At 37.2% G+C, this 23,726-nt stretch overlaps 2 protein-coding genes across 2 annotated transcripts; both read left to right on the forward strand.

The window, feature by feature from the left end:
* The first annotated feature begins 203 nt into the window (after window positions 1-203).
* On the forward strand, window positions 204-7,646 carry atp5pb (ATP synthase peripheral stalk-membrane subunit b). Its single transcript, XM_079826414.1, has 7 exons — window positions 204-1,073; window positions 1,857-1,893; window positions 1,990-2,135; window positions 2,535-2,698; window positions 3,807-3,932; window positions 4,075-4,254; window positions 7,435-7,646. The coding sequence occupies exons 1-7, from the start codon at window positions 1,046-1,048 to the stop codon at window positions 7,510-7,512; spliced, it is 759 nt and encodes a 252-aa protein (XP_079682540.1). The 5' UTR covers window positions 204-1,045; the 3' UTR covers window positions 7,513-7,646.
* Window positions 7,647-12,911: 5,265 nt separating this feature from the next.
* Window positions 12,912-22,054, forward strand: eps8l3b (EPS8 signaling adaptor L3b). The gene is made up of 18 exons (XM_079826936.1): window positions 12,912-12,973; window positions 13,058-13,119; window positions 13,420-13,578; window positions 13,684-13,833; window positions 14,023-14,111; window positions 14,428-14,558; window positions 15,250-15,365; window positions 15,459-15,570; window positions 15,663-15,733; window positions 16,011-16,085; window positions 18,193-18,338; window positions 18,429-18,600; window positions 18,696-18,727; window positions 18,856-18,949; window positions 19,587-19,691; window positions 20,075-20,163; window positions 20,333-20,465; window positions 20,630-22,054. The coding sequence occupies exons 1-18, from the start codon at window positions 12,943-12,945 to the stop codon at window positions 20,669-20,671; spliced, it is 1,809 nt and encodes a 602-aa protein (XP_079683062.1). The 5' UTR covers window positions 12,912-12,942; the 3' UTR covers window positions 20,672-22,054.
* The last annotated feature ends 1,672 nt before the right edge of the window (window positions 22,055-23,726 follow it).

The raw sequence follows: 23,726 nt of genomic DNA on the forward strand, positions 1-23,726 counted from the left end.
TTTGTATTTTTATATTAATATTGTAGTGTTTACTATAACTGATTTATCTGTGCACTTCATTATTTTTTAAAAATTCATTTACCCTTATAATCTTTAATCAAATATGTTAACTTTCCCTCCCCCATGAAACGACCTCTCTTCTCTCCCGGTCATGTGCTATGGCGCGAGGGCGGGGTTATCGCCCCGTCTCGTTTCTGCACCTCCTCTCAGAAACATGTCACTGATCGTGGTTAGGTGCATTTTTCTCGGTATACACAATACCTTCTTCAAGAAGGACTTGAGGCAAAAAGAGAGAAATATATGAGAAATAAAAGCTTTTTTTAATGTAAAAATTACTCAATATAGTCGGACGAACAGCTTATCGTGACGACTCGCACTGAGGAATGCAGCGTGTGAACGCGCTTACGGCGCGCCCCCTTTATAAGGGAGAGCTGAGAAAAAAGCTTTACAGAAATAAAGCCATAAAAGGCTTAAAATAAGTAAAATCTGTAGCATAAACCAGCGAAAAGTGAGGAAATATGCTCAGTAACATTATGTAGAAAAGATTTAGAAAGAAAATACATTTATTTAAGAGATAGATTGAGTTTTTCTCCACAACTGAGTGCAAACTTCAAATCTGCCTCCATTTTGTTAGCAACGCCCAACTTCCAACGATCCAATCAATTCCCGAAGGACGAAATCAAGCCTCGCCCTACATTTTTTCTAATTTCAGAAGCCGTTTCACTCGGATATACGTCACAATAAGGAGAAAAAGACGATCTCAACTTCCGTTTCATGCCGACTTTAACTGTCATCGTTTATATGTTCAAATATTCATGTTAGCAACAACTTGAAAAGTGTCAACGTTCCCTTCTCGTATGATGAACTGCCGCCACCTGCTGGCTCCCTGACAGACTGCAGATTTCCCGGATGTGACAGAGCGTTGGTTTGCAGAAGATCTCGCGATATCATCAGCGAGAGTTTCTCATCCTTGGTCTAGAAGGGCACAGAGAGCCCGGTGCAGAAGACATTTCGGCCAGGGATCCTGTCATTAACCCAGTAAAGCATGTTGTCGAGACTGGTGCTTGTTTCAGGTGGGTGATTTATCAAATGAAAGCTACTCTAACCTTTCACATTGATTGTGTGGATAAAATAGACGGTTTTATAAGTGAATGTGAAGTGAAGGGTAAAAATAGGCCGCACGGTGTGAATGGCCGCACATGAATCTGCAGTTAAACGTGTTTTTTATGCTGTATTTAATGTATATTATCATTCTAATTATGTATTGAATGTATTGGAGTCGTGCTTTTATGCTCAAGCTGTCATTTCTGTGTGAGAATGATCGTAGAGTTGTTGTGCTTTCAGTGTGCCCTTGTATTGAGCTTGTGTAGCTGTTAGCTGAGAGCTAATGCCACATTCAAACTTTAACATATATTAAGAGCTTAAGAATTTATATCTTCAAATATAATACCATTTATTTATTGTTCATTCATAAGTGCAAATTAACAAATTACCTCTGATTTTGCCTTATCATTTCCTAACCTTGCAAGGTTGACTGCTTGTAATTTCTGTCATTTAGCCTACGCAAGGACGTGCATTTTATTAGATTTGCACTATGTAACTTACCAAAAAATGATGTGTTGCCATATGTTAATAATACTATTGAACTAATAACATGTAGAATTAATTGCCATGTGTGACAGCTGGAACAGATGCATTCATTAATTTTGTGTCAAATGAATAATTTGATCTTTTGGAAATTGCCCTTAATAAAAACAAAAGCAGTTTTGTCACTTTTGTTAATGTGAGGGTGAGTTGTCAGTCACTGAAATGTTTTTCAGTCCTTTTCTAATTGTTTTGTTGTCTATTTCTTGTAGGTCATACCCTGAAAAACAATGGGTCCTTTGGTGCTTGGTATGTAAGATCTTGTGGTCAGTCTGTAGTTGAAAAGTACTGGAAAACAAATGACACCCATAGAACTCTAACCCTGTGCTTCGTTTTGTCCCCCAGCCTGGTCCAGGCCTCTCGTTCCTTTCATCAGTCCTCCCAGAGTCTTGCACCAGTACCTCCTCTGCCCGAGAAAGGAGGAAAGGTCCGACATGGCATCTTCCCAGAGGAGCTCTTCACAATGCTATACCCCAAGACTGGTGTGACAGGTGGGGTTGTCTGCTTCATTGCCTCCTTATCCAAGTTCATGTTGGTCTTTTAAAAGAAAAGTTCACTCTAAAGTAGAAATGATTGTAGACTCTTTATGCAGAAGTGTTCTGTATAGCAACATAGTGATTAGGTCTATCGTGCTCTGAAAGAACAAATGTGACTTGTAATTACACTTAAGCCATATCACAATTTAATTTGTTGCGATTTGTGCATGCAGCCCTACCATATGATAGCTTTGTGACAAGTAGACCGATAATAAAGTTGTGATTCACTACTAATCTCCTCCTTTATCCAAGAGAGCTGTGAAAAGATTATTTTCTGTTAACAGCATGCATGCGAGATCCAGTACCTTTATAATCGGGTCTGTTTGTAACAGTGGTGTTTCCTTCTGATTGCAGGGCCTTATATGCTGGGCACCGGACTGTTCCTGTACATGCTGTCTAAGGAAATCTACGTAATCAATCACGAGACTTTTGCTGCCGCATCCATCGGTGCAGTCGTGATTTATGGCATCAAGAAGTTCGGGCCCAGTGTAGCCGCCTTCGCAGACAAACTCAATGAGGTTTGTAGTGTTTTTTGTATTCAACTGAAATGTCACCTGTGAACACAACAGCTGAACACTGAGACCGAATAGCTGCTTTTCCACTGTTGGGCCAAGCATTTTTTTTACGGAACAATTTTAAAGATAAGGAGCGGTTCCAGTTATATTTCTACTTTACTCTGTTCGGCACGGCATGATTGGTAGAATGGTAGAACTGGTAGAAATGCATGTAGTGACATCGCCCCTCAAGATTGACAAATACTATAGATGTAGAAAGACGGTTCACTCCTATTACTTATGAATAGACGAAACTGCAACGCGCAATATGGTGGAATAGTCCCGCCTTCTAAAGTAAAAGAGCCAGTCGCTGATTGGTAAAGTCATTGCGTCACTGCAGCTGCCGTTAGAAATTCCGGTTCCCATAGAAACCGGAGACTTGCACTTAGGACTGCACATGCGTATTGGCTTGTCTAGCCTGAAAAATACGCTTTTTTTTTTTTTTTTTAACTCTTTTTGATAATGGGGAACAACATTTATGGGAAAGTTCATGTTAGATTTTTTTGCTGATTTGAAATATATTATTTAATTGTGAGTTCGGCAAGCAGATTTTGAGATTCCAGGATTTCCCCCATTCAAATAGATAGGACTTGAAATGCCCGAAATAGCTGCCCAGAGGTGTTGCAAATATGGCCACCGAATGAACAGACTTTCCTGAAAGGGACTTTGGGATTGGTCACTTGGCCAGCTACACAAAAACTGGTAGCCAGGCAACGCACAATATTTGAGTGAAGTAAATACAAGTTAATAAAATTAAAATAAATATCTGATTATCCTTCATAATGCTGTCGCTATTTAAATCTCAGACGTCTTTTAACTCCCCTTTACCAAGGTGACGAATGACACATTTGTATTCCAAAGAGCTCTGTTATCTGCTACAAAATGAAACCATATCCGTACCGGCTTGGCTGGATCAGCACAGAATGGAATGGTTACGCAATGAGAACATTTCCCGATGATTATCTGCTAATATGTTTGATATAGTGCACAATTAAACCAAAACCTGTAACTGAGTGGATTGGTTATTTGCTTGACTTTTGACTAATATCTGGTTCTCTGTCTTCCTCTGCAGGATAAAGTGGCAAAGGCTCAGGAAGTGAAGGGTCAGGCCATGGCTAGCTTGGCCCTGGGCGTTGAGAATGAGAAGAAGGAGCAGTGGAGAGTAGAAGGAAGACATTTGCTCTTTGATGCCAAGAGGGTGAGGAGTACAGAATGTGACAGATGACAGATCATCTCTCGCTATTCTTTACATTTAATTTTAGAATGATTGTTTATTTAGAATTAATGTAGAATGGCACTGTGTCTCGTTTTATGACACTCCTCATCCTGTCTTCCTTCAGAACAACGTAGCAATACTGTTGGAGACCAATTACAGGGAGCGACTGCACATGGTGACCAATGAGGTGAAGAAGAGGCTGGACTACCAGGTGCAGCTTCAGAACCTGCACCGCCGCATGGAGCAGGAGCACCTGGTGAACTGGGTCGAACAGAGCGTTGTTAAGAGCATCACCCCACAGCAGGTACAGGGAATATGTTCACGGCATTGACACTTTATTGTGTTTATTTTATACAAAGAGGCATTTGTTCAAGGCTGAAGGTAATTTTTTCACTGGGAAGAGTTGTTTAGTAATGGTGAGCTTATGCACTCTAATATTAATGTGCATGGTAAATACAGACCTATTATGGGAGAGTTAAAAATTATTACTGTATTATCATGTAGTGAAAATGTAATATTTTTTAGTTTTATTCTCTTTCTTTTCCATTTGAGCATTTCTAGTCCAAATATAAATGTTTCATTAGTCCAGTCCTGGGATGGCCAATTTTAGTCCTGCAGAGTAGACATGGGCCGGTATACGGTTTACGATATATTTTGATAATTAACATGCATGATATTGTTGTCGTGGGCACTTCAAAATACAGTGAAAAATTATTTATTACAAATTATTCTGATTTTTAGAATGCATCAACCATTTGAAATGCACAACACTGCTGAATGCTGCGTCAAAGAGACATATGTGCACTTTAATGTAAACAAGCCCAACGCGGATGAGAAGTGTCGGAATGAGTGAAGATGCACTGAATGAATATGCACATTCACTCTCTGACAGCAGGTGGCGCTTGTGGAACCATAGACGTATACAATTTTAAAGGGATAGTTCACCCAAAAACGACATTTTTATGTTTATCTGCTTACCCCCAGGGCATCCAAGATGTAGGTGTCTTTGTTTCTTCAGTAGAACACAAATGAAGATTTTTAACTCCAACCGTTAATGTCAATGGGGATATTTTAGAGTATGAGAGCAATGAGAGTAAAAACACACAGACATACGATTCCTTATTAAACCATGCGGCTCGTGGCGACACATTGATGTCTTAAGACACGAAACGAGAAACCGAACAGTATTTTTTTTTTTACCTCTTATCAGACGAATGTCATCTAGTATTCCCAGCGCCATAACTTCCGGCGAATAAGGTCAAAATATTGGCGCGATCAAAGATCAATATATATATATATATATATATATATATATATATATATATATATATATATATATATATATATTATACATATACATGCGTAGATGCCTCATTTGACCGATCCGCGCAGGCACTAATGAGGAATCTAGGTATATGATCTATATTTTGCAGGTATTTTGATCTGACGGCTGATGCAGAGCCATAGAAAAAAAATGACACTTTAAAAAAAAAAAAAAAAGGATATTTTTCTTACACAAATGCATCGATTCACTTCAGAAGGCCTTTATTAACACCCCAGTGCCGCATGGAGCACGTTATTTGACGGACTTCAAAAACAGAGCAACTATTACTGCTATTATAATACTTGGATTAGCCAGAACATTTTTAATATATCTCAGATTTTATTCGTCTGAAAGAAGAATGTCATATACACCTCGGATGACTTGAGGGTGAGGAAATCATGGGCTAATTTTAAGTTTTTGGTGAACGATCCCTTTAAAATGTATTTTGTGTCTATGGATGTAACCGCAGACCTGTAGCTGTTGTCCCTGTAACACCGCAAACAAAAAAGCTACACTATTTTAAATGTTTTATAGTATTTAAGTGTTTTAAACAGCCATTCAGGATTTTGTATTCACAGTGGTGATCATCACTGCACCAAATACTTTAAGACTTTTTAGGCTATTTATTTTCAAATTTAATATTTTATTATTTTAATCTGGACTACAACATGCCCTATAGATATTGACTGAAAATGTTATGATTCTTTATTATTTTTCGGTAACACTTTACAATTAGGTCCATTAGTAAAACTGACAATGAAAAATACTTCTAAAGAATGTATCAATCTTATTAAATGTTGAAATGAACATTAACTATTGCATTATTAAAATCAAAAGTTGTAGCTGTATTATTTAATGGACCTGAACTAACAATGAACCGTTGTATTTAACAGTATTAAAGAATTAGGGATGTCACAAGTACCAATACTTCCGTACCAAGTCGGTACTGAAATTTTAGTACAGGTAGTACCAAGTATATTCAGCACCCACAGCTGCGTTCAGTCGTGTTTATCCAAGCGCAGGGCTCCATAATGTAGCTATATATATATATATTATATTATATTATATTATATTATATTATATTATATTATATTATATTATATTATATTATATTATATTATATTATATTAAATATAATATAATATAATATAATATAATATAATATAATATAATATAATATAATATTATTTATATATATATATATATATATATAAAATATAATATACTAGAGTCTGTCAATATTAAACTGCAAAATACTATTTAAATATTAATCCTGCATGTTCTGCCCAGACGCACAATTTCAATTGCAGCTTGCACGCACGCACGCACGCACGCACGCGTAACACTCGCTGTCTTTTTAGCCTCTGCTGTGTCACTATATGAGGATATGAACGCATAAACCGCTCTGAGAGTCACTTCGTGAGCATTTGCCGTTTCATTTGAGAAAACTGTCATATCATGAACACACAGACACTCAAAGGACTTCACGGCAACCCGCCAAAAATAAAAGTTTGGTTTAACTTGAAGAAATTGATAGAAATATATTAGGCTACTGTTGTACAGTAGATTTAGTTACGTCTCTATGTAATACTCCTAGTACTACTACTAATAATAATTATTCAACATGACAATTTTATAGTTTCAAAGCCTAATGCCGAGTTTTTGCTCCAACCCTAATCTCACACACCTGAACAAGCTGATCAATGTCTTCAGGGTTACTAGAAATCCCTCCAGGACCAAAGTAGGCCATCCCTGGTCCAGAATCTGTTCTGAAGTCATTTTTAGCTTGGCCTCTAGATGGAGACTTTGCACTCAACACTCTACCAGCAGTTATAATAACAGTGGAATTGCTAAAATGATGGACAGCAGATTATGAGTGAAAGGTCTCTTTAGGAGCTCACCAACCTCACTTATCAGTCATTAATGTTGTTACACTTTAAACTGTCATTATTACAGTGTAAACACAATGTAATTAGGGTTTGGTTTAGGTTTAAGTTGTTCAATCATAGTTATTGCTATATAAATATGTAACATGAATAACAAAGACACTGTAGAATAGTTACCCTAATATAGACTTTATTTATATCCACTTGAGACAACCACAAAATAATTGTAATCTACCTTTTATAAATAATCTCAATTTGTGTTTTTGTCTTTTAGGAGAAGGAAAGCATCGCCAAGTGCATTGCAGATCTGAAAGTCCTGGCCAAGGCCACTCAGGCTAGGGCTACAGTATAGGTCTCTGTTGATGTCCACACTGAAGCCTCCTGTTTTCATTCTAACTAACCCTTTCCTTGTGAACATGCCAGTCTGGCAGTGTCGTCAAAAGTGTACATACCCGTATTAAATAAAAGATTTGGTTATTCACTAAATGCCTTTTCTGTCCTTTTTAATTGAAGAACTCCAGCTCTTTGTCTTGCAGTCCTGGTGTGAATAGTTTGACTATTTTGTGGGGCTGTGAGGGGACGTTAGTAAGATGAGTTTGGATTAACAGCTTAAAGGGATAGTTCACCCAAAAATGAAAAATCTGTCATAATTTACTCACCCTCAAGTTGTTCCAAACCTGTATGAGTTTCTTTGTTCTGCTGAACACAAAAGATGTTTTGAAGAATGTTTGTAACCAAGTAGAGAGAGCAACCATTGACTACCATAGTAGAGAATAAAATACTATGGTAGTCAATGGTTGCTCTATTTGTTTTGTTACAAACATTCTTCAAAATATCTTCTTTTGTGTTCAGCAGAACAAATAAACTCATACAGATTTGGAACAACTTGAGGGTGAGTAAATGATGGCACAATTTTCATTTTTGGGTGAACTATCCCTTTAAAGGGTTAGTTCGCCCCAAAAAGGAAAATTGTCATTAATTACTCACCCTCATGTCGTTCGACACCCGTAAGACCTCCGTTCATCTTCAGAACACAAATGAAGATATTTTTGTTGAAAGCTAATGGCTGAGAAAGGCCTCAGATATGCCTCCATTGGCATTACTGACATTTACACTCACAAGACCCATAAAAGGCACTTAAAACGTTGTTACAAAGTCCATCTCACCACAGTGGCTCTACAATAATTTTACGAAGCGACGACAATAGTTTTTGTGCGCAAAAAAATCTAAATAACGACTTTATTCAACCTCTTCTTTTCTTCCGTGTATGCCTCCACGACGCATGCGCGAGAATATGACGTAGCACCGGCGTTCGGGAATCCATGAAATCCACACTTTAGCCCCATTCTGAGAACTATGCCGAGACCTAAAGCACGATCAATGTAGAATTCAACAGCTTAGACACGCGCGTCTTCTTCTGCTTGTAAACGAAACGCCGGATCTGCGTAATATTCTCGCGCATGTGTCATGGAGGCACACACGGAAGACAAGAACAAGTTGGATAAAGGCGTTATTTAGATTTTTTTTTTTGTGGACAAAAACTATTGTCGTCGCTTCGTAAAATTATTGTAGAGTCACTGTAGTGAGATGGACTTTGTAACAACGTTTTAAGTGCCTTTTATGGGTCTTGTGAGTGTAAATGTACTGAATGCCGATGGAGGCCTATCTGAGGCCTTTCTTAGCCATCAGCTTTCAACAAAAATATCTTCATTTGTGTTCCGAAGATGAACGGAGGTCTTACGGGTGTCGAACGACATGAGGGTGAGTAATTAATTACATAATTTTCATTTTTGGGTGAACTAACCCTTTAAGCCTCACAATGCACGATTTCACTGCATTAGAACAATATCAAACCAAGTGGCATTTGCAAATGATTAATCACTGTTTTGTTGGCATTTGAGCCATGAATTTTTTTTTAATATCTATGGAACCTTTCCATCGTTTATAATAGGAAAAGGTTCTTCTAAAATGTACTTCACCATAAGAAAAAAATATTATTACTGCAAGGTTTTAGAGCATCTACCTTTTATTTTTAAAAGTGTAACTGGTCCAAATATTTTTATTTGAACATTTCAAACTTAACACATTTCTTTTTGTGATCTGTTTTGGTTGAGAAATATGCCTGTCTTTCTTAAAAATATATGGCACTTGTATAATGGTTTATTATCTATAGCAACATTCATTCAGTGTGACTGGTCCCTGTGTGCCACTTTGCTCTACACGTCATAGGGCTGTCTATTAATGACAATACCTTTGTACTCAAGGATATAAATGGAAAAACCTACCTGCTCTCACCTTCTGACTTACTATAATTCAGTAACTAGACTTTGACCTCAGCTTTTCTGAGCAGGAAGTCCAGAAAATTTGCTCTAACCCAGTTCACAAAGAAGACAGGCTTGAGGATATGTCTAAATTCTGGCGTAGTCTGAACGTAGATTTGGAGACTTGCAGTTAAACCTGTTTAGGAGTTTCTCAGAGGTAATGTACAGTACCATTATTTGGCTAATCTCAAGGTCAGTTTTAGTGAGATTTCATAACCGAAATGCGTTCGGAGGAACTGATACATGGCGATTTGCCTTCAGATTGATATGACAGTGTCAAATTTGAATAATGTAAATGCTTACATCCATAATTTTACTCTGTTGTTTTAGAGCTGTGGTAATATTAGTGTTCTCTTTTTCTTGTGTGTTTTTACTCTTGGTTTACACAATGCTGTACCACTTCTGCTAATATCTTTTCTGCTAATATTTCTTGTAAAGCCAAGCACATTAATTTGTTACAGAGAAGGCTCCAGAATTGTGTGTCAGCAGTTTTTGCTGCTTATTCATCACACACTTCTTGCCTTTTTTTTTTTGAGACCTCAGAGACTATCTAAAAACAAAACAACAAAGTGTCTAGGTTTTCTTTCAAAGACCGTGTATTGTATTGGTTTTTCTAAATTGTTCAAGCTGTTATGCTAAATGTGATTTACTGGTCTCATTTAGTGTTTTTTTTTTAAAGGTTTTACATTTATAAAACATTCACTACTCCGTAATGAAAAGTACATTTATTATGACATATAAATCATAATTCATTCTCTTCTGAATCTGGCATATTCACTAATTGATTTGACTATTGAAATGTAATTGTATTAAGAACACCAACTTGTGAACATAGGTCTTGTTCTGATATTTTTATTTTAGGTGGCAGTAGCCTACAGTTTGAGGATGTAATATGTGTGGTTTCTTCACATATTTGACTGAACACTTAGCTCGTTTAGATAAGATCAGTGTTGTCAAACCACATGATGAACAAACACTTCTTCATGTATCTGCCTGGCAGAGGCTCAGAGCTGCTCAAAAGTTTAGCTATTTTTTTTGAGTGGATTTATGACTGATAATATTGTTATTACAGGTGTTAGACATCACAGTCAAGAATGTATGGGGGGAACCCTCTGCCCGTTTTCCAGCCAAGGTACATGTCTTACTCATGTCTGTCATAAGTTTAATCATACAGCGTGTGCGAGTGGAATTTGTACTTGAAACGCATAAAAGGGTGTTTCAGTGTAGAATGACATGGCCTCTATCTCTCTCATATCGGTTGTCATAACAGTTGTCAGAAAGGCCATTACAGGTTGCTATGAGGCAGGGATATAAAAGTTTTTAAGCTCAGTTTTTCAGAAACAGAATTTTTATTTTTAGTTAATTATGTAGTAATTAGGGCTGTTTAATGGGGATAGATATTGCTAGTGACAGTTACATTTGATTCAGGAAGTTTGTAAAGGTTTCAAGTTTTAAAATATATGTATTTAAAATTAATTTGACCATTTTATTTCATTGTAGTTAGTTTAACGGATTGGTTCACTTTAAAATAAAAATCATCCCATGATTTACTTACCCTCAACCCAGGTGTATATGACTTTCTTCTTTCTGATGAACACAACCGGAGTTATATTAATAAATATCCTGATTCTTCCAAGCTTTATAATGGCAGTGAACAGGGCCCACGAATTTCAAGCTCAAAAAATTGCATCCATCCATCATACATGAACTCCACACGGCTCCAGGGGATTAATAAAGGCCTTCTGAAGAGAAGCGATGCGTTTTTGTACGAAACATATACATATTTAAAACTTTATAAAGTAAAATATCTAGCTTCCGCCAGACCGCCTTCCGTATTCAACTTACAAAAAAGCGTAACTGACATGGGACATCGGACATAGCGTAAGCATTTTGAACTGCGAGAGGCGTTACACTTTTCCATACGTTGAATACGGAAGGCGGTCTGGCGGAAGCTAGATATTTTACTTCATAAAGTTTTAAATATGGATATTTTTCTTTAAAAAAAACATTGATTTGCTTCAGAAGGCCTTTATTACCACCGTGTGGAGCCCATGTGGAGTGTGTTTATGATGGATGGAATTGCTTTTTTATATAACTCTGGGTTCATCAGAAAGAAGAAAGTCATATACACCTATAGGATGGCTTGAGGGTGAGTAAATGATGGGCTAATTTTCATTTTAAAGTGAACTAATCCTTTAAGAGTCATGTAATTTAGTATAGTTTTTCCATGTTATGTTAGGCTTTATTTTTAAATCATTTAATGAAAAGTTAATGTTTCCATGTACACTCTAAAAAAAATGCTGGGTTAAAAATAACCCAAGTTGGGTTGAAAATGGACTAACCTAGCAATTGTGTTGTTTTAACCCAGCAATTGGGTTGTTTTAAGCAAACATTTAACCCAACCGCTGGGTTAAAACAACCCAATTGCTGGGTTAGTCCCAACTTGGGTTATTTTTAAGTGAAAGTGAAGTGAAGTTACGTGTGGCCAAGTATGGTGACCCATACTTGAAATTTGTGCTCTGCATTTAATGTGCCATATTGCACGGCGCCCGGGGAGCAGTTGGGGGTTCGGTGCCTTGCTCAAGGGTCTCACCTCAGTCGTGGTATTGAGGGTGGAGGAGGGCGCTGGTTATTCACTGCCCCCAATTCCTGCCGGACCTGAGACTCGAACCCGCAACCTTCCGGTTACGAGCCCGACTCTCTAACCAATAGGCCACAACTGCCTAATGGTTATTGGTATCTGGTGTGGAAAAATTTACTTGATTGTCATTTTGGAACAAAAAAGGACACTCCCAGAACACTTGCAAACAAAATTGGACCACCAGAATTCTCTAGAATCATGATACTATTACACTGAAATTACAGCAATAGCTCAACTGTCCACATACATTTGGCCATATACTGCATGTTGCAATAGCACTGAGTTGACTGTGAGCTTTTGTTTAAGAATAGTTCAATTGAGAAATAACAAGAAATATATTGACATTACTGAATGCTTTATTTTAGGGGTTACCTTCAGGATTTATTGAAATCTCTGTAACACTTGATATTGATGGTCCCCTTTAGACATTCTGTTGACTATAAGTAGCTTTTTTTTTAGTAACTTTTATTAGATAATTAGTAGTGTATTAGTAGACAGTCTGCTTAATTTCTACTAACACTTTATTGTGATGCTCCCTCAAGACATTATATTGACTATAAGTAACTTTTCAAGTACATGTCAACTTAACCTTAACCCTACCTCTAACAGTCTACTAATACTCAACTAATACTCTAATTAGAGTTAGTGCAACTCTACTTATAGTCAACAGACTGTCTAAAGGGGACCATCAAAATAAAGTGTAACCAAAATCTCTGTTAACTTTTACAATTTTTTGAATTAAATTATATGAAAAAGAAGTATTGTATTGTGATTATATTATAGAGGCTTCTCACCTGAGCCGTCGTCCCAGAGGTCTAGCATGTCTCGTCCTAGTGCCAAATCCATCTACAGTAAGGAGAAAAAAAATATATTTTTAACCTATCCTAAGAAATACTATCATCTTTAACTTGATATCTTGATATTGTTGTTTATAGTGCAAAGGAAGGAGTATGCAGAATCAATCAGCAGACAAGACGACTTTCAGTACAGAGTGGAGGTAAGATTTAGTTTGGTTTGTGAGCAACAATGTTCAAATGTGTGCTGAGCATCATAATCTGTTAGCGCAAAGCCAACACCCAGTTTGCTAATGTGTTTTGTTGAAAAGAACAGACAGCCAAAGCTTATCTAGCATGTTCTGTAGAGATTTCCACACAAACTCAACTTTACAATTTGATGAGGCTAAATTTCACAAGGCCCTCCACAGTATAGGGTGGTAACTATAGTATAACACATCTGTGTGATTCATTTATGATCATGAAACGTCATAGTAACATTTTCTTCTTTTTCCGTTCCCTAGCACCTGTTCACCTTTGTGTTAGATGGCAGAGAGACAAGCAGCCTTGATGACTGCGTGAACAAGCTGAAGAATATGGACAGTAAAGGGAAAGTGTGGGGTCAGGACATGATCATGCAGATTCAGGCCAACCATCTACAGCTATGTGACATAGAGACCAAGGTCAGGGGCAAACTATATAAGTACACTAATTGAAAAAAAGTATGTTTCGTTATCGTCCGTTCCAGTACTAACAGTGAACTCTTACCCTGTTTCCTGGAATTGTAGGAGGTTATGGAGTCTGTGCACTTGAGGAACATCAGGAAGACAAGGGCTGTTCTGGACAGCTGTGTGTATGACTCTCTTCTCATAATCTCAGTTCAGGATCCCAGCCAGAGAGCTCCACAGGCCTTCCTGTTCCAGTGTGAGGAGGCCGGGGTGAGGAACAACAATCTGTTTTTGTATTCAAAAATGTTACATCCATCTAAAGGAAGATAGCGGTGCATCTGGCTGTTATAAATCTTTCTTAATATATCTTGTGGATTGATGTGGGAGTTTCCATTCCACTCCCCCTGTCAGTTCCCGGAATATTGGCATAAAGGCATCTCTGCTGTTTTAAATCGCTAGGCTCAGGAGGTGGTAAATGATCTGGAAAGGGCAATACAGCATGCAGGGGATGCCACTCCACCGTTTAAGGAACAACAGATGGACATCAGGTCAGCTGCTGCCTCAGAAAGAAGTTGCACTGAGAATCAAGCATCTGTTCTGATAATCTGGCTTTTTTACTTTAAAATATACTCAGTTGTGATGTTTTAAGTGAACATGCGTGTCTACAACTTATCTGGAGAACCCTTGTCTAGATCTATATATATATACAAATCCATATTAAGTGAGCTATACTCAAAGTATCAAAGTAACAAACAAAGATTTATTTGTAAAAAATACATATATTTTTGTTACACTTACAGCCTTAATTATCTTTTATTTTATTTTATCAGTGCTCTACAGTGATATATCTTCTCTGTTTCTCAGAAACCATCTGGAAAGCATCCTTGGCCAGGGTTATGCGGGGAGCTTTAAGAGACCAGCTCTCTCACCAATGCAGTCAAACCCACTTCCCCCAGAATTACCCCCTCCGCAGTTCAACAACTATGAAGACTATGGTGATCACTTGAAGAATTAATTTCACTAATCTACTTTTAAATAACCTAAAATATTATGAAATTAATCCTCTGGTGGTCTTCAGTAATTTTAGACTGACAAAACAGACAAAAAAATGTTGAACTTGATAAGAAAGGGCTAAATGGTCTTAGAAAAAATTGTCAAATGACCTCAACAGGAATTGAATAGCAAATACGAAAATACAGATTTCTGGGGATTTTTGCTAAATAAAAGCAATTATGTCTGAAAATATTCTTATAAGAAAGTAGAGAATACACATACTTCATCAAATACAGGCATTTAGTGTTTACACCATGGTATGGCATGATTTTTTATTTCTCCCACCAGACAACACCAATATGAATATTAAATATTTTTGTTATATATTTATATTAATTTATATAGAAATTAGTGGTGCACAATTTATAGGTGAATGTTGCCTTGTACCATTAAATCCCCTCAAAATAAAAATACTTAAGAAATATTATTGAAACAAAATATAGAAATTAATTTCTTCTTTAAAAAATAAATTACACGTATTGTCTATGGTCTGTTTTGACCGCTGAGTATCGCACGGTTGACCCCTAAGTGAGGAATACCAGAGAGTTGAATTAAAGTGTTCATTCAATAATGTATCATGTTAGAACTGATTTCTTTTGGTAATTAATCTGGCTTTTATTTTGCTTTTTCCAGAAGACAGACGACCTTCACCCACAATGCCATTTCCCAGAGATGAAGCCCCTTACAGGCCAATGCAGTCTGAGCCAGAGCAGGTTCCACCTCCAGTAAACGATATGGACAGAGATGTGGTCAGTTGTCTTATCACACTGTGCGATTAATCCATCCATTCATGCATCATTTTATTGACTTATTTTTTCCATCCATTGAATCACTCTCTACAGGAGATCTTTAACCATGTTGCAGCTGACATTGAGACCTTCACATATAAAGTTGGCTCAGCTTTGCCAAAAGATGATGGAAAGAAAAAGAAAAAGAAAAATGCTGCAAAATTGGGTGAACAACTGACACATTGATACTTGCTATTTAATTTTGCTAAGGATGTAGATTTTTTTTTTTGTAACTTTTTATTATTACTGTTTTTATAGTTGCAAGTATTCCCACTGTGGATGAGTACATATCCTGCCTGCAGAAGATAAAGTATGGCTTCAATCTTCTGGTAAGTTACACAAGTTTAATTTCTATGATAATTCCTAAGATAACAGTAGTGTCTACTTCAGTGCACTCTTTCAAATAAAGCTTTGATTACCCTGTTTTAGTTTCAGCATGTCTCTAAAGTACAGTGGATTGAATGATCCCCCCCTCCCTCACCTATAATAAAGTTAAAAATCAAAACTTACTGTATGCCCAGGAAACGGCTCTGTAATGTTTAATATGTGACATACAGTATGATTATTGCAAATGTCTGTTTTCATACTCATCTCTACTTGTGACAGGGGAAGCTGGATGGTCACCTAAAAAATCCTCCTTCTTCTGACTTTGTTCACGGTCTGTTCTCTTCCCTTAGTTTTGTAAGTATCTGTTTGTTCAGTCTGTTTGCATTGTGGTCACATTTCATATACTTTTTCCATTATGTAATGAATTTGGACGAGCGTTCTTTCAGATTGCATGTTACAACTTCTGTTGTTCCCCTTAAACTTCAGATGGTGACCACACCTGTCATCAGTTACCTTTTTACAAATGCATAGCAGTGTACAAGAAAGCACAAGTTGTACAAGCATGTATGCACTTTCTGCCCAGAGAAAAAGCTTCACTTTTGATTGATTCAGTCATTTGCTCACACTGAAATTTTACAAAAGGTTAAAGGGTTAGTTCACCCAAAAATGAAAATTCTGTCATTAATTCCTCACCCTCATGTCGTTCCAAACCCATAAGACTTACGTTCATCTTCAGAACACAAATCTTTTTTATGAAATCTGAGAGCTTTCTGTCCCCCCATTGACAGCCATTGCAACCACTACTTTCAAGGCCCAGAAAGGTAGTAAAGACATCATTAGGGTTAGTTCACCCAAAAATTGTCATTAATTACTCACCATTCAACATACTGTCATTCCAAACCCCGTAAGACCTACGTTCATCTTCGGAACACAAATGAAGATATTTTCGATGAAATCCGAGAGCTCTCTGACCTCTCCTTAGACCGCCACGGAATTGCAACTTTCAAGGCCCAGAAAGGTTGTAAAGACATCGTTAAAATAGTCCATGTGACTCCAGTGGTTCAACCTTAAAGGAACACTCCACTTTTTTTGAAAATAGGCTCACTTTCCAACTCCCCTAGAGTTAAACAGTTGAGTTTTGCCGTTTTCGAATCCACTCAGCCAATCTCCGGGTCTGGCGGTAGCAGTTTTAGCATTGCTTAGCATACATCATTGAATCTGATTAGACCGTTAGCATCAAGATTTTCAATATTTTTCCTATTTAAAGGAACACGCCGACTTTTTGGGACTTTATCTTATTCCCCATATCCCCCAGAGTTAGATAAGTCCATACATACCATTCTCATCTCTGTGCGTGCCATAACTCTGTCTGACGCACACACCGCTAGCCTAGCTTAGCACAAAGACTGGAGGTAAATGGATCCAGCTAGCCTACTGCTCAATAATTGTCAAGGAACTCAAAATCAAGGAACTTTGAGCCGTATCATGAGTGCAGCGGCGCAATGATATTACACAGCGCCTGAAAATAGTCCCCAGCACGCTCTCTGTGCAAGCAGGTTGTCACGTTGGTTATGTTGACTATTTTCAGGCGCTGTGTAATATCATTGCGCCGCTGCACTCATGGTACGGCACAAAGTTCCTTGATAATTATGCAGGAATGAGAGTATAGTTCCTAGCCATATCGGCATAGAAAATCGCAACTTTTCATTTTCCGCCGGTCTTAGTACACAATGTAACTACAGAAGAGTTTAGTTTTAAATAGGAAAAATATCGAAACTCTTTGGTCATTTTTGTGAGCGAGATGCTAACGGTCTAATCAGATTCAATGATGTATGCTAAGCTATGCTAAAAGTGCTACCGCCAGACCCGGAGATCGGCTGAATGGATTGGAAAACGGTAAAACTCTAGGGGAGCTGGAAAATTAGCCTATTTTCAAAAAAAGTGGCGTGTTCCTTTAATGGTATGAAGCGACGAGAATACTTTTTGTGCACAAATACAAACAAAAATAACGACTTTATTCAACAATCTATTCTCTTCCCTGTCACTCTCTTATGCTATTTCCAGGTTCTACGGCAGAACGGCTCACTATTGGCTGAGCACAATCCCATGATCACATGCATGCGTTGTGGTGCTTACGTGAATTGCAAAGGAGACTAGCACGGAAGAGAAGAGATTGTTGAATGAAATCGTTATTTTTGTTTGTTTTTGCGGGTTTGGAACGACATGGGGGGCGAGTAATTAATGACAGAATATACATTTTTGGGTGAACTAACCCTTTAAAGTAATCCATGTGACTCCAGTGGTTTAACCTCATTTTCATGAAGCAAAGTGAGTGCTTTGTTTGTGCAAAAAAAAACGATTTACCATTTTATTTGGAAAATATTAATCTCAGATGCTTTAAAGGTCAAGGGATGCACCACATCACCCTTCATCACACTAACTATGTTTCTTCATGCTTCAGATGTTGAGTCATTATCCTCCCAACATCCCTCCCACTGTGCTGAGTCCACTGCTCACAGAAAAAGCTCTGCAGCTCCTGGGAAGTGTTGTCACACCAAATGAGGACCGACTTTGGGGCAACTTGGGTGATGCATGGAATGTCCCAAGGTCTTCTGTTCTACAATATATTAATTATATTGCTTCATTAATTAGCAAATACATGAAAAAAGCTCATGAATATATCTATTTTGCAATCAGATCCAAATGGCCAAATGGGAATCAGATCCCTCCATTTCAACCCCAATTTTACGACGGTTGGCAGCCCCTTCCGCCTGGCCCGTCCCAGTCCCCTCCAGCCAGCAGGCAGCTGTCACGGAACAACAGCGAGCGCTTCCCTTCTGGGAATGTCAATCAAAGGCCTCATGAACAGGTAAAATCTCCTTGAGGGCAAATTCCAAATTAGGGGGCTATGGATGTTATAAAATGTGTCAAGTGTTGACATGCTGTTTAACCTCTCTTTTCCAGGACATCAGACCCTGGAGCACCCCACCCACGCCGTGAGCCACTTCATTTGAACTTGTATATTATCTGAATTCCCAGATAATATACAAAGACATTTTTATTTATACAGAGTCGATCAAGTTCAAATCAAGTCTAGTAACACTTTTGTCTTATTTTATGCCAGGCCAGCAGAGCCGCAACTTTCTATGAGGGTGATCTATGACTTTGTGGCAAGGAACAGTCAGGAACTGAGTGTGATGAAGGGTGACATGGTGCAGGTACGTTTTGATATGTAAACACCCCACCTGAAGTACAAGTCACTAATTTACTCATAAGTAACGTTTTTTTTGGGGTAACCCTTTAACAGGTAATGCATTAACTAACAATGAGCAACACATTTATTGCAGGATTTATTAATCTTTGTAAAAGTTAGTTAATTAAAATACAACGGTTCATTGTTAGTCCATGTTCAATAATACAACTTTTGATTTTAATCATGTATTAACATGAAGTAAGATTAATACATGCTTTAGAATAATTTTTTTTTCATTGCATGTTAACTAGTGTAGTTAAAGGGATAGTTTACCCAAAATGAAAATTCATTCAGTCATTTACACGTTCACGTTGTTCCAAACCTCCATGAATTTATTTTTTCTTCTTCTCTTGAACACAAAAGAGAAGAATATGGGTAATTAGTTGATGAACCCAATGACTTACATAGCAATGGGGGGGTGGGCCCATCAACTGTTTGGTTACCGACATTTTTGTTTTGAACAATTTGAGGGTGAGTAAATGACAGAATTTAACATTTTGGGTGAGCTATACCTTTAACTAAATGGAACCTTATTGTAAAAACTTTTTTTTCCCTGAGCAGAAAATGCATTCATCATGATATAGTTTGTGCTTGCTTAACAGGTAACCGACAAGTCCGGACAATGGTGGAAAATTAAAAACACCCGTAGTGAAGAGGGTTATGTGCCTCAGAATGTTCTAGAGCCTGTCGATGGACAAAAGCCACCAGTAAGTCATGGCCAATGTATAGACTTTCTTTACCCCCCTCCCCCCCTTTTTATAAGTACAAATATAATTTCTACATTTTTATTTAAAAACACTAATTTCAACAATGTATTGAGGACATACTAAATAATCGCTTCATTATGACTTTTAACATCAACTTATTTCAGTGATTGCAACCAACAGTACCACAGTAATGTGAATTTAATAATAAGAACTGTAATAATCAATTTTAACACAAAAAACTGGTCAGTCAATATATGGCACCTAATTTTTCACTGCTGTTTGGTCAGGGCCGGTATTATTGTACATTTAACAAGCTAATTGATTTGCATATTCTGCTGTGCACAGTTCATAGTTTTATCAAGTTTACATCTCAATATTTTCAGCAGAATATGAGAGGACCACCATCTCTGGACATGAAATCTAGACCTGAGGAAGTCAAAGCCTGGTTACAGTACAAAGGCTTTTCTAAAATGTAAGAAACCACTAGCATCTTTCATTTTCTTCTGAAAACTACATCAAAATGTAGTTCTGAGAATTCTATTTTACCACATGAATGAGTTTATATATCTTGTTACTGAGAACATGCTCCAAGAAGACATGTATTAACTTGTTTACAATCAATTCATTGTGTATTTGTGCAGGACGGCCCAGAGTCTTGGGGTGTTCAGTGGAGCGATGTTGCTGGCAATGAAACAGAATGATATCAGAGCGATATGTCCCGATGAAGGAGGTCGAGTCTTCTTCCAGTTGCAGAGCGTCAGATCGACCATTGCAGTAAGTAATGCAGCTCTGTTTGTTTCAAAGTAAACACACACCTTGTACAAATACTATTATTTATGAGGCACTTTTCATTGTGGTGTTTATATACGATATATGATATATGATTTAATGACCGAGGCAGAGCTGGCAAATGTTTTCAGTCTCCATTTGTTTTGCAGCTTGCCAGTGAGTCTGAGTACAACCAGTATGGTGGCCGCTAAGGATCCTGCTGTGTTTTTGATATCAAGAAACTGAACTTGTCTGGACCTGAATGAACAAGAACTATGCACACTTCAACTTTTCCATTCACTAGAAAACAAGTTAAGGCTGCTTCCAGTTATATTATATTACCCTTCACAGATGCAAATGCATACATTTATTGCATTGATTTTATTTATTCGATACAAGTCACATTCTGATTGATCCTGACACTGTATGCAGATTGTGCATTGGATCTTAATAAATGCTCATTATTAATCAACACATTAGTAATCATTTTGGTTGACTAATTGTTTATTGTTTGATTCAGTTATGCATTTTGTTTTTTGACATTATTTTAGTGTCCATGTTACATGTAGTTACTATAGTAATAACTAAAAATTAGGCATAATTACATGCAAATAACTCTAAATCAAATCCTAACCCTATAGTAAGTACATGTAGTTACAGCTTTATTTTACAATCGCTAGCTAGGACACATTTCTTAGGTCACTCAAAACTCTTCACACAGTGAACACAACAGCAGTCTATGTGGGCTAAACTGTGGATCATGTATCACTGCTTTGGCACAAAATGCATTCAATGACTACATCTTTCAAATTACATTTTCTCACTTTGACAATCGCCAAAACTCTGTTCTGCAGGCCAGGTTGCACATACTTACATACTGTTTTCAAAACTGTTAAACTTTAGTTCAAAATAATAACAATACAAAACTGAATAAGACTGACATTTTCTACAGTAATATTGTAATGAAATGTATTCGGAATCTGAAAGATCAAATACCATCAAAGCAATTAGATGAAACTAAACACCTACACAAGGGTTAGTCTTTTAATTTCATTACCATCCATTCAAAAGAGGAAACTTCAGAATAATATTGTACTGTAATGTTAATATGACTATGTAACACATACTGCAGTGAATCATAAGCAGTAGAGAGAGTCATTCTTGTTTTGTAGAGAAATTTTACAGAAGGAAATATTGTATAATGCTACCTGTGTTTTTTAGGTTTGTGTTTTATTATTGGCAAAGTGTGTTTGTTGGTTGAAAACCTTTGCTAGTGTTATGGAAGAATGATATGATTTGAGACGTTTTGGTAGTTTTAATGCATTTTGAATGTGAAATTAACTGCTGTGGCAAGATGAAAGTTGGTTAGGAGAACTGCAAAGTTTTGAAAAAAATGACCTAAGTATTGAGGAATGTGTCCTAGCGATTGTAAATAAATAAAAAACGAATTACTATTAATCAGTACTTAAAGGTATAATTACACTGTGATGCACCTTAAAGAAAAGGTTTTGGTTTTGGGGTTAAATATGTTTTATGACATTTAAGTTCCAGCAATCCAGTAATGTGTTTGTGTATAGGCAGTAATAAAGTTATTTAAAACAGGTTGCCTTTGATTATCTAGGTTTTTTTATACAGTTATTAGTATGAAAACCTTTTCGTTCCTGAATGTGTTTGCATAATATTGGTAATTTAAGTCAGTTTTATTTCTGATCAATAAGGCCATTTTTTAAATGGTCTAGTGAAATATCGCATCAGCACAACACAAATCTCATGGGAGCTTTGAGTCGACAAATGAAGTTCACCACAGTTGATCAGTAACATTCTCTTCCTCCATAGCAGGCTAGGCCGGCACTACCATTTTGGGGGCCCTAAGCAGATTTCCAAAAGGAGCCCCCACTACCTACAGTTGCACCTAACCACCCCCAACCCATTCCAACGTACACATCCTACACTGACACCTTATTGTAAAGTTTGACCAAATTGTCTTAAAGGGGTGATGAATTGAGATGTCAACTTTGCCTTGAGCTTTTGATATATAAAAGGTCATGGTAATATAGGAATATCCTGTAAGTTTCAGAGCTATAAACGTCTTTGTTAGTCAAAGAAAAGCTTTTATTGACACCAGGCCCAGCAAACGATCGATCTCAGAATGTACCCGGCTATGACGTGAGAGTGTAGTGAAGCACCGCCTCAACAGAAGAAGAACAACGCCTGATTCTGTAGCCCCGCCCACCGACTCGGCCTACAGAGAGAGCTAAACCGCATCGAATTTCTAAACATGCCACATAAGCTTAATTCGGATTCTAATATTATGAATGCATGGATGAACTTTATGTTTAATAAATATCCATCTCACGTGGGGAAGACTGCATTTGTTACTTAATTTCCACTAAATGTGGAAATAAATGTAGAAATGAATAAATGTAGAAATAAATAAAATAATAAATAAATAGATATGGAAAAAAAATTATATATACATAAATAAGGAAATAAATGTATATATAATTATGTTAGTTTTTCTATGTATATTTATTTATATATTTGCTTTTTTTACATTTATTTGTATATTTATTTATGTATGTATTAATTTCCAATATTGGCAGCTTTGGAATTCCATATTGAACTGCACGAAGGCGAGAATATCAGTGGCGAATCCAGCTGCTTGCAGGTGAAGGCCGCTTCAATCCGAGTTCCAACGAAGAGATGTAATCTGCGTCGCTGAAGTAAAATTATTAATTGATTTGCCATAGTGAAGGTGAAACGGCCGGTTTTTGTGCTCACCATTGGCTCACGCGAACCTTGCCGTCATTGGTTCGTTTTCTTTAACTTTACGAACCAATCGTCAATCAGTTTCACTACGTAATTGTATAAAGGCTTCAGAATCTGAGAAAAGGGAGTTTTTTTTCCCCCTTAGCGTCTTGTCTTATTTATATTAATAAGACGAACGATGCAGTACTCGTGTAGTATCGCAAGGGAACGTATATACTGGTTGCCTTTTTCTCTCCGTTACAAGCAGAAACAAGTCGCTCTCGCGCTGCTTTGTGTACAGGGGTAACCATGGTAACCATGTATTCTGCAGTTCTATTCCATAAGCGCCACCTCCTGCCAGAGAGTGAACTTGCATTTTTATTCAGCCAATGCGAAAACCAGATTGAATTTACACGCAGCAAACATGCAGTATTGTAGAATTGCACTGGTAGATGGAAAGGATGCTAATATGAATTTAAAAAATCTTAAGGTATCTTGAATTATTGTACCCACGATAAC

Source organism: Gobio gobio (assembly GCF_949357685.1).
Source record: "Gobio gobio genome assembly, chromosome: 10".
Lineage (NCBI taxonomy): Eukaryota > Metazoa > Chordata > Actinopteri > Cypriniformes > Gobionidae > Gobio > Gobio gobio.